General features: G+C 37.8%; 1 protein-coding gene across 2 annotated transcripts in view; it reads right to left on the bottom strand.

The window, feature by feature from the left end:
• Nucleotides 1–7,964, bottom strand: part of plch2a (phospholipase C, eta 2a) — a 45,465-nt gene extending 37,501 nt beyond the window's left edge. For both annotated transcript variants that reach the window (XM_086068204.1, XM_086068205.1), the window contains exons 1-2: nt 7,274–7,964; nt 1,226–1,372 (exon numbers count right to left, since the gene is read on the bottom strand). In XM_086068204.1, the coding sequence (XP_085924330.1) occupies nt 1,226–1,372; nt 7,274–7,502 (376 nt within the window). In that variant the 5' untranslated portion in view covers nt 7,503–7,964. The remainder of the gene's footprint in view (nt 1–1,225; nt 1,373–7,273) is intronic.
• Between the last annotated feature and the right edge of the window lie 11,035 nt (nt 7,965–18,999).

The following is an 18,999-nucleotide window of genomic DNA, read 5'->3' as shown; positions in this document are numbered from 1 at the left end:
CCACAACACGCCCGCCCACAACAGTGTGTGCAATATGTTAGCGTGAAAACTCGATTGAGGATCTTAAATCTAAATCAGGCTTGAAGTTGTATTCACTTCATTCTATTTTAAGTCAATTTGTTGTTCCAATACTCCTCATCTTTGTTACAAATAATGCTCTCCACTAAGTTGTCTAATCAGATCCAGATCACCAAAAATGATAGCACCTCTAAATAAAAAACGGAACTGTTGATCTGTCTCATTTTCATCTTCTGATGAAGCAAGTTTTCATAAGTTTCAGATTTTCAGCCTACAGCAAAAACAAAGAAATTAGCCTTGCTGTTCCAATACTTTTGGAGGGCAACGTAGTTCAAACCTGTAAAGCAGCTACTGCTACACAGTAGGGGTGTTCAAAAAAAATCGATTCGGCAATATAAATGCGATACTACAGCGTGCAATTCTCGTATCGATTTTTAAAGATCGAGTTTTGATGGAAGTGTTCAACAAAATGTCTTAATTAGGGTTCACACTTTAAGCATGGAAGAATGTTATATTAATGGAACAAATTAAGCCTTAAAATTTGATTTCAATGCTGTTTAAACATGAAACAGATTGCAACCTGTTTGTTAAATACAATGGCTCAGAGTTATAAGCCTGAAGTACATTTTCATACAAATCTTACAGTGTACATGTACAAGTTTACTGATTAGTATTTTCTAAATTTGAGTTAAAAAAAAAAAAATCGCAATAATTGACTTTTAAATTTGTAATATTCGGTATGAAATCGAATTGTGACCTATGAATCGTGATACAGATCGAATCGCAAGGCAATTCACACCACTACTACACAGAAATTTAAAAAAAATAAAATAAATACTGTACCTTTTTTTTTTAAACTCTCGACACAAACTGTACCATTTCGCCTTTCCCTCGCATTCTAACATTAAGGTTAACTCATAGAATTGGAAGAGTCGTGCAATATGCTAAACTGTCATTTCTCATTCTTAATTTCAAATAATAATTGACCCGGAGGGGTTATGAAATTAACTATTAAACTCAATTCCCTTATGAACAGTAGTTGATGCAGCTACCCAGTCTATTTTATCCAGACTAAATGAAATGTCAAAGGTTCGAAGAGTGTCGACATATAAAAATAATGGAAATCAGCCAGGCCAGAAATAGCAGTTTTCTCCATATATTTGCAGCAGTATGATTATATTGTAATTACAGGGAAAATGACACTCACTCTTGGCCTTTTCATTCTTGCGCGATGGCCTCCAGCGGATGCAGGATTTGTGTTCGTCCAGATAGAAGAACCGCACCAGTCCCTTGGAGCTGCCACGAAGCTTCACCATCTGGGTACCCTTCTGCATGGAGCTCATACATTTCTCCACTGGGGAGAAAAGCAAACAGACAAGACAGAAGGTTGAAAAGGATGGAAAGTTGACAATTAGAAAAACAATTTGCTCAAAGCACACATGCCATGTTTATTTTTCTCTAGAGGGGAAGTGGATTGTGTGTAATACAATATGAACAATGGGTGGTGCAAGGCAAATGCACACGTTATGTTAGAAGCATCAGTCGTGGCTCATTGGAAGAAGAAAGTGATTGGACAGGCATCACCAGTGTTACAAAATACGGTATCAAATTTACACCAAACTGATTAATGCATAACAAAAACAAAACAAGCCAGACAGCAGTTTTGTTTTGTTTGTTTGTTTGTTTTCTTTTTGTGGGAAACCATCATAATTGACATCAAATGATCAACCACACTGAGAACAGAGTATATGTTCTTGACATTATTTCCGTGTGAAATGGTCAGTAACGCCACAGGAAGCTAATGGTGTAGTATTCAACAGTGGAATAGCTACAAGCCCCAAGGCTGCAAGCATGTGGCCTGCACAATAACTGTCAAGTGTCTGTCAATGTGTAAATACAGTTGCGATCACTTGTGTCGCCTCTGTACCTCCCGGCCACAGTAACAAGGCTAATGCACAAGACAATAACATTTCACAAAATATTATCAAAAACATCCATAGTGAAATTTGTCCAAGATGAAATGATATTCCAATTACAACTCTATTTACATGTTTAAAAAAAAGAAATAAAGGGCAATAATGAAGCAAAACTTCCTTACAGTCACCAGGAACAAGCCAGCTGTAACAATTTCTGAGCAATATGATAACGTCAACATGTCATATTCAGATGACCGGCATGCTAATGACAGTCAGTCCAGCTCCAGAGGTAACAATGCTGTGAAGAATTGGAGCCTTACCTTTTTGCCTAGAGCCTGTTTTGGCAGCAAATTATTTGGGCCTAAATTAGTATATTGTATTGTATGCATTAGTATGCCTACATTTATTCGCAACATTGCTTACTACTAAATACAAGCAGACAAAACAATTAATAAGATTGAATTTCTTTGCGTGCATTCTTTCTGACATGAACCTCATCCCAAATCAATTGGTGATTCATCCGTCATTGAGGATAGTCTGGTCAAGTGACACAGATCTGACCTCAGATATCCCTGTTACATTTCCTGGCACAACCACAGCGTGTTGAGAGAATTAATACTGAATCTAACCCAGCGCCCAGGGCAAATTCATTACGGGGTGCCAAGCGAGCCCACATGCAGGCTCCATTACTCACACATATAAAAAAAAAAAATTGCCGGTGTTAACTGAAAAATTTGCGGCCAAGGCAGGAGGGTACCCAGGGGGCAATGTTGCCAATTTCAGCCATGGCCTTTGATTGATTGACCATCTATGAGCTTGAAAGCCAAAGATGAGAAAAATGCTTATGTCAAAACTTAAATTGAATGTTGCTCCTGTGTGTCATGCCCCATTTACTGCACTTCTGCTCATCATAATGGCAGAAACTCAATGATCATATTTCCCAACAAGTTTGCCGCCCAATACGTGCAATTAACAATGACCCCGGGTGGCGTATAAAAAAAATGCAGCAACACTCTACATTTTGTAGCCAGAACCAATAAAGAAAAAAAAAACAATCCACAATCAACTCTACACTATGACAGTATGAACTTGTTGAATGTGTTATTTCAATAATTATTCAAAGAGCAACAGCCGCAAAACAGAGATAATGAGGAAAAACGTAATTTGACATTGATTGGGTTTCAAAGTAATGTTGAAGGATGAGGAGGCATGATACATAATCAAATAAAGAGATGGTGTGTGCGCGCTATATGTGATTGAAATGTAATTAATTGCAAAGTAGAAAATTACATTGTTTTAATAGATTTCCACCACAACTGCTGTATCAGTAATATTTGTAACTTTAAAGCTGCTGAATGCAGAAAATTGAATTTCGAATTGCTACAACCACCCGTGGCCCAAAAAACTATCCACACAACCCGTTCTTCATGTATACAATACACACATGACGTCACATCTGCAGATAGAGAGCGGGAAATTCAAACCTGAATCCAGTCATAACACTATTGCCCAGAGGCTTGCAGGAGTATCCATTGTGAAAAGTTAAGGTGTTAATCTACTAATAAGAAGATATTTCAGTCATAAATGGCTATTGTAAATATATTTTTGGGCCAATTAATACATAGAGCAACTTTGAGTGAGCTTTAAGGAGTTTTTTTATTTGAATATGTTTGCTTTGATTTTTGAGCATCCAAAATTGTTACGCATCCAAAAGTAGCTCGATACCACTTATTTTCACACTGATATCAGTGTGAGTACTCAACTCTTGAGTAGTCGACAATACCACCCATACACATACAATTTTCACACACAAAAATGACGGATAATTTTAGAGAAAGACCTATATATTCCAAATATAGTATTGTTTCCTTAAAATTGCATGAAATTAACACCAATTTTCTTTTCTTCTAATTACTACTTCCTGATCATAAAACAGGCACAAGAGGGCGGCCCATACTGTCGCGAGTACCAATACCTTGAAATAAGGCCTCATATTGGTCCAATACCAACACTATCAGTACTCGCCCATCCCTATCCCAAATTGTAACTGATTACAAGATTAAAATTTTCAATTTATTTAAGATGATCCCAATAACCATGATCAATTTGGTCACTGTGATGAGTGAATCCTAATATTGACTTCCATACTGGCTGACTGCATCTCTTTATGTTTGGAGACTGTAGCACAGCTGGTTGTTTATCTTTTGGGTAATAATCCATGAAATGATTTACTGTCAATTCGGTTGGGATCTGAAAATGGCATGGCATAGTCTTCAGTCAGAGAAGAAAACTCCCTTTTGACATGTCCAAACCTGCCCCGCCACGGCCTACATGACGTGCCCACAGCTCATATCCATCATGGCCTCTCACCAGAAATGAACATGCTGCTAGACAAAACAACCATCTTGAGAACTGTCAATCTGCTACTGTGTGATGGCTTCAGTGGCATTTAAAACTAAAGCAACAGCATTTTTTTTTGACTAAGCCACCAAAATTTTAGCCCATTAGTACTTTGATAATGGTAGGCTTCCCCCCCCCCTTTTTTTTGTGTAAATTTGCATTTTGGCTCAAATTTAGAACATGCTTAATTGCCGTTATCATGTTACATTGATTCCCTGTGATGTGACATGATAATATTACTATGACACTACATAAGTGTAACTTTCTTAACTCATTCACTGCCATTGATGGTAATAGACGTCAAAAATTAATTTGAACTATTTCTGTTAGATTAACATTTTTTTCCCCACTTTTGTGAGAGTAGGAAAATCTAGAATTTTTTTTGTACATTTAGAACAGATATAAAAATTGTGATTAATCGTGAGTTAACTAGTAAAGTCATGCAATTAATTACGATTAAAAAATGTAATCACCTGACGCCCCTAATTTTTAATAATCTTTTTTAAGTATAATTAATCGCATGACTTCACAAGTTAACTCACGATAAATCACATTTTATATTTGTTCTAAATGTACAATAAAAACAAATCTAGGTTTTCATACTCAAAAATGTAAACTACTAGAAATAGTTTAAATTAAATTTTGACGTCTATAGCCGTCTATGGCAGTGAATGAGTTAACGTTGTAGCTTATTTTGAGTAAGTCATCATTAACTATATAAACCTAATGGAGGAATCATCATATTAATACGACAAGTCAAATAATCTGGATTTTAGAGGCCAATTGTGCTTGACTGCCTAATATAAGTACACCTTAAAAGCATATTAGCTACTTATCAATTTCAAAGATAGACACACACAAAAAAAAAAGGTTTGTCTGGTCATATGCTTTAATGCCAGCCCAACACATGTACACCTACTGTAAAGCCATCATATGCCATTAAGATTAACAGGAATGTATTCATTCATCTCCTGGTCAGCTTCTTGAGAAGACACAGTTTCCATATAAAGAAATGACCTATATCGAGACTTAAGTATTTGAATGGCATGAAAGCAGAGCAGCTTGAGGCCGCAGCTGTCGTGGCTGCTAGAAGGACTGAACAATTAGGAAGCAGACACTATGTAACTTGCTGAGGCTAAAGTCAGGTTAGTAGTTTGGTTGCATCTGTGATGGGATGATGCCATAAGTTTGTTTCTCCTGCCAAACTCACAGTATGGGTCAAACAGACCTTGTTGTGTTACACTAGACCGTCAGGGCACCAGGTTAAGCTCTAGGGATTTGCCTGCGGGCCATATGGCGCTGCCCCAAAGCACACGCAGGTGATCTTGCGGTAGTGACGTAAAAAGAAGCGAGCCCAATGACATACTGTAGGTAATATACAGTTCAATAACATATAGAAAATACTAAAAGAGAGAATACAATGGTAATGACCTACATCAAGGCCTACACAATTTTAGTATTTATGATATAAGAATAGTCTTAATGGACAAAGTTGGGTGGTAGTTGACCTCTTTTGAGTAACCGTGCTGCCAACAGAGAGACAGGCCAGCAGGCAGCTTGTGACCTGGATTGTTTACACCGTGAATTACAGTCTTATTGGTGTGCCAAACATGGAACATTGGGTCACAATGCACTGTATTTCTTTATCCATCAGAGGAGTTGCACTCAATCTGCTGTAAAAGAATGATTTGCTCCTCTAATGATTTTTCTTTGTGTAATGAGCATTTACGGAATTTTGGTCAGATAATATGGCAAAATATGGCATCTATTGCCAGACATCTTAGAGACAGAAAATTGACAGTCACACCATGAGAAAGATGTAACCTAAATGTAAAGTAAATTCTATCGGCCATAAAATGAGTTTGATGAACAAGATAGACCTACCATGAAAAAGAGACCACAGAAGGCACGGGGGGTCTATGATTTTCGAATTGTGTACATCAACATAAGAATCTGTAATAACCTGGCACAAAAAGACATGCTCATTTACCACCTTCCCGATTGATTTCATTGGAATTGTATATTTATGACATAAAAGTGTTTTATATGTATATTCATGCTAGCAACACATTTCCTATTAACGCGATTATAGCAACACACTGTTAACCAATGAGTTCATATTTTTAATTTTGGATGGCTAAAAGTTAAAAAAGATATTAAGATAATTTAGTCTGTAAAAGCTAACTTCAGAAACAGTACGTGCTGATTTACAATGACAATGCAACTTCCAGTGGGTGTCAACAGGCCTATTAACTCATTCACTGCCATTGACGGCTATAGACGTTAAAAATGCATTTGAACTATTTCTAATAGTTTAAATTTCTTTCCACTTTTGCTAATAAAAAGTATGAAAACCTATCATTTTGTTATTGTACATTCAGAACAGATATAAAATGTGGGATTAATTGTTAGTTAACTAGTGAAGTCATGTGATTAATTACAATTTTTTTAAAAAATTATCGCCTGACTCCCCTAATTTAAAAAAAAATATTTAAAATGAGGGGCGTCAGACGATTACAATTTGTAATCGTAATTAATCGCATGACTTCAATAGTCGACTCACGATTAATCACAAATGTTATATCTGTTATAACTGTACAAAAAAAATATATTCTAGGTTTTGCTAAAAAATGTAATGAAAAAAAAAGTTAAACTCATAGAAATAGTTCACATGAATTTTTTACGCCTATAGTCGTCAATGGCAGTGAATGAGTTAATCATCGCCAAAAATCTGAATTTGTGTAAATAGAATTTAGTTATATTGTGAGTAACATGCAAGAGCTGCCGATAATGGCAACTGCTCAATTTGGGTATGAGAAGCTCGGGTTTAGGAATGATGTGCATGAAAAGCATTTAGAAGAACAAATCTAAGCTTTGCGCAGAATGCAGATGTCTCTGTAGACAAGGTGTGATCAAACCAATAATCATTCCTGGCTTACCCATGTAGCCAAGCCTCCACTTTGAAAAGGCTACAATGCTTCTGCCTATCCAGAAGAACTCATCCACCACATATGTTGACTCTGATTCAGCCACATCCTTGTCGTTGACGGAGAAGGCTCCTTTAGTTGGAGGTCCAGGGATGTCAACAGTTGCCACAGCAGCTGAGCACATCAGGGCCGAAGACATTGGGCCAAAAGACAAGAGGTTGTTCTTCTTGTGGGCACTCATTGAGAATTACAGAAATTTTAATATTTAATATTATTCTCTCACTTGTCAGTCTGTTTTATTGAGTCTCTTCAATCGATATCTCGTTTTCCATCCGTAGTATCACTCACTGGTTGGGTCCCATTTTCAATGTATAATCCAAAGAGGGGGGGTGGGACCACAGGAAGACTGCCTCTCACTGACTGGTTGGAATCAACAGTTGGTCAATAATCCTGTAATGTTATTGCTTCAGCAACCTTGCTTATTGCTCTGCCATCTCCTTAATATTCCTCAATTGCAAAGACCCACAAAAAAAAGAAAAATAAGCTCCAGCGGTTTGTTTTTAAATCTGCAATTTATCTCCATTCTGTGCCATTATTTCTTTCAAGAGTGCTGAAATTGCTGAGGTCTTCTGAAAGTGGCAGCAGTGTCAGGCAGGTAGAAGAGACGTGGAAGCACAGCACACAAATTGCAACTGCAACATGTGTGGGGTAGGTGGAAATCCTAAATCCCTTTGGAGCCATAATCCTAGTCTAAGAGATTTGCTAATGGTGTGGATTGAGACAGACTGACCCACAGAAAAAAAGATGGTAAAGAGGCAAGCTCTGAAATAAACGATTGTTGATTAAAAAAAGAAAAGCTTAATTTAAGGATCACAAAGTATTTGCTTTCAAGGTCTGTGGACATAAAGAGCATGTGAGCCAAGACACAACTCTATATAATCCATTATTTGAATAAACTTGGAAAGACAATAAATCTTTTTCACACTTTAAACACCAGTCTGCTCTTTTTTCCAATGTGTCTTCATGTTCATTAACAGTATTTTTCCAGATGTTGTCAATCAAAGGGTTTGTGTAACCGCAAATAAATGAATGTGAGTGAGTGATGATATTCAAGTCCACTACTTTCATATTTGCCTTGCCAGCTCAAACCACCACAGCACACACAGTGTCACGAGCATCAATTGTTGACTGAAACAGGTCAAGGTCTGATACGGTAGTCTGAGCACGGTGAATGGTGTCAAAATATATTAAAACTCTGGACTCAAGACTACTACAAAACAGGTACAACAAAATTGCAAGATAGGAATTGGAAATGGACGGCTTTATAACAAATAAAGTTGGTATAAGGCTATTCACAAAATCAACCCCGAAAACAATAACGGAAAATAAATAACCCGCCACATTACTGTGTATTGTCTGACCAAAGATCCAGCAGTAGTCGAACAATTTCCTCTGCATTCTATCAATTTGTCAGATTGTTTCAATCTTCCGGCCAACTCCTGGAAGAACCCAATATGACAGTTTCTCATTTCTCACCATTTGAGTTACTTGAGGCCCGTGCTCCTCCAGTCCACAAAGTTTCATAGAAATTGGCCAACTTTTTTTGTTTGTTTTTTGTGTAACACAGATGCGTGCGCACACACACACAAAAATATGACTTCCTTGCAGAATATAAATGGGCTGAATTTAGACTACACGATTTAAGTGACCTGATTCTGATTTATTTTCTCCCTTGTGGACGCATACATATGGCATGGCAAAGCAAGTAAAAAAAAAAAAAAAAGGAAAGAAGAAAAAATTTAACCAATAACAACAAGTGGCATCTTGTTTTAAACTAAAAATGTTGCTGTAACATTCTAAACATGAATGAGGAATCGCAAAATCAATCAGTTGTTTTAGTTGTAAAAGACAACACATTCATTAACAGCAAAGTGAAGGACTAACAATAATTTCAAAATCCACACTGGCTTCTTGGTGCTCACATGGTACAATATCAGAAATAGTTTCATAATATTAACTCTCAGTCCTCTGAGGACACTTCTTAACTGGTACAAACTTAGAAGCTAGGGGAGATTTTCATGCTTGTTTGGCCAGCGAGTGCGACCTTTTCACATGACTGAAGTCCTTTACCCTAATCTCACCAACCTTTTCCAGCTCCTGCTTTTCTCTGGTAGCAACAACACACAAGGCACACGCGAACCTCTATTCTAGACAGCCAGCCAGTTTCTATTTGACATCACACTCTTTAATGGCTGTTGACTGTGTTACTTTCACGTTTCACTCTAGTCTATAAAACATCATTGTGTATCGAAGTTACAGCAGCATTACTACACAGTATGCAGTACACACGTATATTTATTTATAACAATTACACACACAAAAGAACCATAACACCCGAGTTACACTAAGTCACCAACTAGCTCTGTGTGTTCTCTACTTGGAAAATATTAAAATAAAGTATATTTTTATAGTAATAAATAAATAAATTAATTTTGACAACTGTGGGCACTGTAAGCAGAGTGCTGCATTCACATAAGGTGCTCACCCGTGCCTTCCTGCCAACATCAAAGCTGTGTAACACTTACAAAATAAATATCTGATAAATGTGAATCAATTATTCACAATGCAAGCGCATCTTACTTCTGGTCAATACGCTCCTAATAATTATTGTACTCACGTACCCCCCACCTGTTAAGTGGTTTCCAGGTGCTGTGACTCTGCAAATGACTCTGAATACAATAAGAGACTTGTGGTGTCCATGATGTCACCCGTGTGTTTCTGGAACTGGCACATTGGCAACATTGACAGCAGCAGCAGGGGTCTTAGCACCCGTTCACATGCCAAATGTCAATATAATTCAGACAGTGCATCATCACAGAACAAACATAACAAACAAGGTCCCCGCAAAGGCAAAGCAAGTTTAGCTGACACTAATTAAAGAATTTAAAAAAAGAAAAAGAAAGGAGGGCACACTTTGTAGAGTGCAAATACCACACTAGACAGACATTTCATAAAAAAATATAGATTTCAATAGCTCGTTTAAGACATTCCATATTTGTGTTGTATGTACCCATAAGCAGACTAAAATGAATTGTCGCCAAATTGTATAAAGTGTTAAGAATTGTTGTCTTATGCACACACCTTCAGCATTTTAAATTTCATAAATGTTCAGAAATGGATCCGCAGCTGGATCGTGATCCAGAGTTAATAAGTTGGGCCTTGCCCATCAAACGAACATTTTGGACATATTCATCCAACCTCTGGGCATACCAGACGAGATGAAGACTAATTATTACAGCCTCTCATATGTGATTTTATGAAACACACATAAACACCCCCTGTAGTCAACTAAACTGCCACGGGCAGAGTGATGATTCAAATGAAAATTCTGCACACAAATAGAAGTCTCATAGATCCCTCGCAATCAAATCAGAACATCATCAGGGCAGCATGATGACAGGATTCATCAAGCACACTGCTTGTATCAGCAATGCTCAAAGTAGACTGTAAGTGGGACACGACTAGTATTTGCTCACCTCTGTCCAATTACGGATTCTGTCACCAGCGAGCGCTAAAGAAGGTTTTACCTTCCCACTGTGTTATCTATAATTAAAGAGAGGTCCGGACTGACCTGAAATAGTGTGGAATGATCCGGATCAGCAGAGCCTTCCTGGAGCGAGAGCAGGCTGCAATCCATTCGGCTGTCACTTTAGTCACTTTTTGAAAACACACTAGCTAGCCAACAATCACTCAGTTGCCACCGTCATACGTACTCATTCTTCGTCTTTTCATTCTGAAAACGTGCCGTAGTAGTAGCCAATTAGAACAGGCAGTGAGTGAACGAATTCCTACAGCAGATTGAATTAATGCTGCATTCATTATTTTGGCAAGTGTTCGTGGGGATTAAAAAAAACAAACATATGGGCAAGGAATTTACAGACAACTCACCGTGACCACGATTGCCTTTTTTGCTTTTTCCACTTCGACATTTTGAAACGCTGTTTTCAAAAAGTAGGCCAAAATGCGATTTACTGCCCAGTTTTCGGACTTTTGGCCAAGTGATGTATTTATGAATTTTCGACGGCTTGTCGTTGTGAATCCAATGACGCGTTGACTCGTATAAATTATGAATGTGTCGCATATTGAATGAATGCAACGAGGTGGAACTCCCTTCACTTTCACGTACATCCTGCGTAAACGCTGAGTAGCGACGTAGCGTTTCATGACGTCATGAACATGGACGCGCACGCACGTGCAATTCCCAAGAATGCCGCATTCGCGAACACGAGGGAAATGAGAAAATTATTATTTAAAATTGTTACAATTATTTTTATTTACTTCTTTATTTGTCAGGGACAATATACATCAAACATAGTTACAAGCTTGCAGCTGATGTGATGCATACAGAGTTTATAGGTACAGTTGTATGTTTACAAATAAACAATACAACCAATAAAAGTAACACTCTCACATCCACACCTACATTCAATTTACTCTTTGTCTTCATTTACCAGAACTACTGATATAAATGAGAATAAGGGAGAACGTGCAAACACCCAGAATCAACCCCAATACCTAAAAGTAGGCCAACGCCCAGGTGATTAATTTCACAGCGTTCTTTCCTCATCAGCGGTTATTTTCGAGTCCTTCACTCCACCCAATTGACCATTAGTGAACCAATAGCCAAAAACTGCCTTCAAATCTGATTGCAGTTGATGAAGAATGGAAATGTCCGATGCGGGTTTGTCAAAGTTGTCAAAGTTATTAAATCCTCTTCTCTTTATTGCCCAAAACAATTACCTCAGTTGTGTTTTAGTTTAATGGGAGAAAATGTTGATTCATCGAGTTAATTAATAGCACGTTAATTGAACTATTGTGACTTGGCTGACATAGTTGCGTATCACCTGCCGGATAACCAACATTAGCGTTCTGAAGAATTTGATCCAAGCGTAGCATATACCGGAAGAACAAAAGAGGTTCAAGGCCTGACCCTTGAGGGACCCCACGTGTGATGGCTGTTTGATCAGATTTAAAACTTAGAATGGTCACAAAATAACTAATTTCTTCCAAATTGGACCTGAACCATTTTAGGACTGTTTCATTTAGACATACCCAAATTTCCAAATAGTCAACAATATGTGATCTATTGTTTCAAAGGTTGCAATGTGATCCAATAAGACTAAACGACACCTTTCCTGCATCATTTGTTCAGTATTATAAAATTGTGTACTTTAATACCAGCTGACGCTGTACTGTGATGAGGTCAGAAACCTGATTAAATTGATTGAAAAGTCAATTTGAGTTCAAGAAATTACTGAGTTGATGTAAAACAAAAAAAAAACACTTTCTCAACAATCTTGGTTAAGAAGGGGAGGTTTGAGGGGTCTATAATAAATAATATAATAAAACTTCTAAAATAATTCTCTCTTTAAGAAGTTGCTTGATGGCAGCTACTTTCATAGGTTTAGAAAAACACACATGACTGAACTGAGCAATTGACAATTGATTACACTGGCATAAATAAATAAATAAATAAAAATTCAAGTGCCAAAGATATTTTAATGGTTTGTGGGTAACTTGGGGCCACTGACTCCGAAAATGATCTGCTTCTTTGAATTGGCTGTAGTTTTTGGGATAGTAATATTTTTGACAATGAATTGATTGATAATTAATGTGATTTGACAGTTTACAAAATATATTTTGTAAACTGTAGTGTTTGTGCTTGTATGTCACCTGTCACCATTTGCATTTATTTACATGTACTGGTAATATTGCCTAATTTTCAGAATTTTTGCTTGATTTTCATTTAAAATATGATTTGCATATAGAAGGCTCCTTGCAATGAGAGGGAGAGAGGGGGGGAGGGAGAGAAAGAGAGGGGGAGGGAGAAGGGGGAGAGACAGAGGGAGGGAGGGAGGGAGTGAAGGAGAGACCAACAAACTCTCTCACTCCCTCTTAGCGGCTATAAATAAAACAGCGAGGAACATTACATCAACCTCTGCATGAACGCAGGACATAATATCAGGGGCAGACCATCTCCATCTGTGACAATGTGCTGTCCTGTAATTATTATATTCATCATAATTCAAAATCATTTTAGATAGCAGATTAGCAAACTAATGGATCACCACGATCATGATAATGTGATATGTAACGATCGATCACTTTCTAATTGGTGGGGGAAAAAAAGGCTTGGCCAAAATATTTAGTTCTTTCCGGTGAGAGCAAGGCTATTTCCGCTGGGCTTTTTGAGCAAGTGGTGAACAACTTGTTTCCATTGTTCTAGGCACTGAATGAGCGTAACTGTGTGTGCAGTTACCAAACCATGTAACAGTGCCAGATGGCATCGTGGCACAGAGAAGGCAGAGGCCTGCTGGTTGGCTCTGCAGGGGAAGGATCCCAGCTTGTGTGTGTCAGTGAGTGTGGTGGTTTCAGTGCAGAAGATTAGCTTCTGCAGAATCCCGTAAAACTGTCTGATGTTTTAGGAGACGCACATTAGGTGGCCAATTGAAGGCAGGGGCAGAAGGTTCTGCTGCGTAAATCTGCTCTCAAACTGCTGTTGACACTTTTGTCTAAAAACGCAGTATAAAGACAACAGGGGTTCTTCTAGTATCTTGCCTCAGACCACACATATACAAACGCCTAAACAGAAACATAGACACAGGACAGATAATCGAATCTCACATTAGACATTTCATTGTGCATGTACACTTGTCTACATCATGTGCAGTATGACTTAAATCCAATTTAATTATCCACATCTATTAATATGGTTGCTTCCATGATGACCTTTATCAGATAATGGTCATAAGAAATTAATGTTTACATAGTGGTGTCAATTGTGAGCCTGATTTGGTTACATCAGACAGCAAAAGTTTTCATGACAGTAACTATCCATTTTTTTGATATAGTGTAATGTTTGTCCTCATTAGGGTCGCTGCTGAGCTGCTACTGCACGATCCTAACCCAATACATCAGCAACCACTGCAACCCAATAATTAGTGTTGGTCTGGCCCAAAATTGGTGCTGCGGCAGTATTTATGGCCACGACTGCTTTATGTATGGATCGGACTACTCTCCGGATCAGGGGACGCACAAAATACAAAGCAGTGGAGTAAATATAAATGTTTATCGAGCTGATTATCTTCCTGTATTTGTCTCAACTTTGAGATGTCTGCTCCAAATACTCAAAAATATAAAACATTTTCTTTTTGAGAGGGGCGTGGGGGATAGGCCACCACATTTACATGTGCCGAAATAAAACTTGTCTGCTGCAAGATAAAATTGCATATTTTTCTTTTTCACTTTGAACTGATTGGTTTTGCCTAAAAAGGTGAAATTCAGAGGAAAAAAATGATAATCATGATATTTCTGAAAAGTCACCATTTAAAATGAGATAAGACGTCTCACTAGGAGATTTTCAAAAGCTCTTTTCAGATTCGGAACTCTCTCCAACCAGTATGGCCGTGAAGAACAGAATTTGTGCAAGTCAAGTACACACTTTTCTATTCCCAACCGGCAGCCATTCTCTATTCATTTGGCTTGAAATTTTTATTGTACGTAAAAATGATAAATGTTGACAAAGATGAAAAATCAATCAATCAAAAAATCATCTTTAAAATGCTACCCAAGGTGCTTAACAATTAAAACATCCATAATACAATAAAAAGAAAAAACACCCATGGATGTCTGTAAAGAGGACCAGACGTAGTATGTCGGGGTAGTGGTTAGGCTGTCTGCCTCACAGTTGAGAGATTCTGTGTTCAAATCTCGCCTCAAGCCCTCTTGTCAGGAGTTTGCAATTTGCATGTTCTCCCAGTGTTTGAGTTTTCTTCTTCTTCTTCTTCTAGGTTGCTAGAAGGAATCTAAATAGTCCATAGGTGTTTATTTTATTTTTTTATTTTTTTATTTTTATTTTTTACTATACTTGGCCTACAATTGGCTGACGACCAGTCCATGACCCTAATGAGGACAAGCTATTTCCAAAACGGAGGGATGATGGACCAAAAGCAATTCTCTAAAACAAATGAATATTTAATGATTATGGTTAATTTAGTCTACAGCTGCCCAGATGTGTCAACATGTAGAAGATGCTAATACAGAATTTAAAAAAGGCCTGTTCAATGCCAAACAAGCCAGCATTTAACAGGAAACATAATATGCGATGTAAAGTCAGAAAGTCCCACGACCCTAAACAGATTAAGCTGTAGAAGATGGATGGATGGTGTGTGCATGCATTTTGTACAAATAACTCAATGATTATGTATCTGCAGAGCTAATAATGTCCTACATGATAGAATGGCAGACTGTAATGTCAGATTTGAGATAGAAGACACATCATATTATGAGTTGATGCTTGGTGAGTTTTGAGAGAGAAAGTAATAAAAATCAACAGAGAAAATGATTAAATAACTTGAAAAGTGAACACAAGGGGCCCATTTGAGAAGCCAGGGAAAAATGTACTTTTAATTGGTAGGGGATCGATACAAGGTTGCTATAATTGTGTTTTGCACATTTATTGGTCACCATTGCAAAGTCAACAGGATGTTGCTGGAGACAGGAAAGCTGTTGAGTGGAAGGCCACCGAGATGTGAGATGAACAGGAACAGTCGGCCATGTGTGAGCACCGTCCCTCTGCTCTGATAGCTTTCATTCACACATACGACTAATTGCGTGCCATGGCAAATTCTATTGACCCACGCATCAATCATTTTACAACTCCTTGCAAGTGAACGTTGCTTCATTCTGCCGGCCCTGCAGGCACATCTCCAATGACAAAAAGAACGTTTTGACATTAGCTTCCATGTAGAGGCCTTGTGATGTCTGCACGTGGAAGAGAAGGAAGTGCAAATGCTTCTTCTAATCAAAATCAAAATGAGATAAGGAACCATTTGGCATTTCATCGGTCCTTTGACATTTAAACTGCAGTCTCGTGTATGCAGCAGCCTACATGCTCTCATGGCACCCAGACATGAGTCTTTGCATTTGAACATAGGACTAGAATCATCTTTTTTGTCATGTCCTGTTTCTCTGCCTGACTGTCTTCTTGGGGATTGTTGGTGGGTGGAGTCTACTGTGTCGCACCTGCTGTCAATTATCATCAGTTGGGTTTTTAGACATGGTAGAAGCAGGAGGAAGACGTCACATATTGTGTTGCATTTCTCATTCCTCGTATGTTGTCGTGTTTAACCTGGCTGTATTTAATATATTTTATGTTCCCATTGATAAATGTAAATATTTCTAACATTGTGTGTTCTCTTGTGTAGTTAGATTGTGTGTGTTTATGTCTGGGTTATGCAACCTCCTTCCGCTCTAGCTAAACCCACCTCTTTGAGTTTGTTGTATTTGAAAGTTGTTATTTTATGTTGACCTTTTGTTTGTTACTTGTTCTTGTTTCTAACCTAAATTCTTTGGTTGAATAAATTGTGATTGTTTGCTGTATTGTTTGTTTTTGCTGAGTCTGTTTTGAGGTCCAATATTTGGCATTTACATCATATTCACCCTGTTCTTGCCAAAACCCACAAAATAGTTTCAGGGGAATAACATTAGATATTGATCAAGCCTAACTGGCACAGCTTTTCTTACACATAAACCCAAAAAGAAATGCACGTGCAAGGAAGATTTGAGCAACTTGGATTAATCAATTATCACAACAAGCAATAACTAGCAGCAACATGTTACGCAGTGCATACACCAGTAAGAGAGTCACATGAATAAAGTATGACATATGTGCTGTATGTCCTTGAGCCTATTCAGTTTATTTCCACTTGCAGAATCAGCAAGCTAGAATTTTTAAAACGCATCCTCACAAAAACACACTGGTAAGTATTGTTGAACTTTTCAACCTTTTCAAAACTTTTTAGTACGTGAGCAATTTCACTAACTTAGATTGCTGCCCATGAGCTACAATTTCAATGTAGCCATCAAGTTGCACAAAAGACCGATATTGATATTTTTTTATCTGTGCCATATCAATTAGAAAGAACCTGAAAACCCAAAAGTATATTTTACATATTAAAATACCCCCAACATAGACACATGCACTAAACAAGTAATTTGGGTCTTTACCTGATCCAGATCTGTTTGCCATCGTGGCCTCCTTCAAGTTTTCACATCATTTTAAAAAGTGAGCCTGTGGTATAATTCTTCTTTGCCGGGTCAAAAGCAAAATTCAAAATCAGAGATGAGGGGTCTCTTATTGTACTGCACATGATGCCACCGAACTGCCAGGACTACCCACCGAGAGCTGTCGTCAGTATTCCCTTCAACGGCGCTGCACTTGAGGTCACAAAACATGTCTCATAGTCAACCGATGCATTCCTGTCACAGAGCTGCTAATGAAACACCAGCATGTGTGGAGGCTTATGGAGCCACGGCTTCCAGGTATCGCGGAGCCTATATTCCCTTTCTCACACAGAACTCCTATACTTAAAGCTGAAATATTACCTGATTAAGCAGTTCTCAAGAGAGAGAGCGTGGCAACTTTATTCTCGTAATACAGTATTGCGGCTTTTGACTCATGTTAACACTTCAGTTTTGAAACATTACTATTTCCCGTACAACTAGATTGTTGCAACTTTTGTAAGAAACCTTTTTTTTATTTTTTATTATTAGTTTAGGAAATTTGGGTTGTTCTTTTTGTGTTGAAGAAAAGTCTAAGTAATTAAGATGTTCATGAAGACCGGTGACAAGATGCAGTCCATGGACATAACAAATACAACTTACATAACTTATAGATACATATTAATAGATATGGATACATAGTTCTTTTTTTTTGTCTCACCCGTTTCAATGCAGCCAAAGTGTAAAGAAAAAAAAAAAAAAAGGCAAGATGAGTGATTACAGTATCTTCACAACATGACAAAATTAAAAGATTTTAGCAGCTGCTAAAACAATTTCTGTTGGATTTATTTGTCTATGCTAGTACTGTCAAGCAATTAAAAAATTTAACTAATTAATCACATATTTCTATCATGATTAATTAATTATGATTAATCACATTTTTCTACTTCTTCTACTAATATGCTATGGGCTCTTTGCACAAAGCCACTACTTCCTGAACTCAATACCACTCTTTCATTGCCTGTCTTTCATGATTGGACAAACTGATTAATCCAGGTGTGTCTGACCATTGCCGTTGTGGTTACTGTGGTCAGGCCCACCTGGATTAATCAGTTTGCGCAATGATAAATACACACTGTACATGATACATTTTGTATAACGGATAAGAGCAAAAATAAAACAAAACGATGGTAGCATGTTCACGTAACAAACACATAGGAGCCAAAGCTGAGATTCAAGCTAGGCAGACACCCGCTCTAAATTGAATTTGAACTACAACCACAACCATAGAGAAGACTTCGATACGCCTCTTGTATTTGGTCTCATTAGTCAATGAGGATGAACGTAATTGCAGCCAGTGACTACATTCTTTCACTGTTGCCTTTTTACATCTGTGTCACAGTTTTGAGATTCTGGGTCCATGTTGGCAAGTTGCTCCAGCTTCCTCCCACATTTTAAAAACATACTGTACATGTTTGCATGTTAATTGAAGACTGAATTTTCCACAGGCATGATGTGGGTTGTACCTTTGGAATGGCTGGTGACCAATCCAGGGCTAGACTAGGTCAGGGGTAGGCAAGTTCGGTCCTAGAGAGCCGCAGTCTCCCTCCTCGAACACAGCTAAGAGGCTCCTGCAGAACGTAATTATGAGCTGATGATTTGAAACACCTGTGTTG

This window comes from Leptonotus elevatus, chromosome 2 (assembly GCF_054856555.1).
Source record: "Leptonotus elevatus isolate MCC_2025b chromosome 2, RoL_Lele_1.0, whole genome shotgun sequence".
Lineage (NCBI taxonomy): Eukaryota > Metazoa > Chordata > Actinopteri > Syngnathiformes > Syngnathidae > Leptonotus > Leptonotus elevatus.
This window is presented reverse-complemented; position numbering and strand designations above follow the sequence as displayed.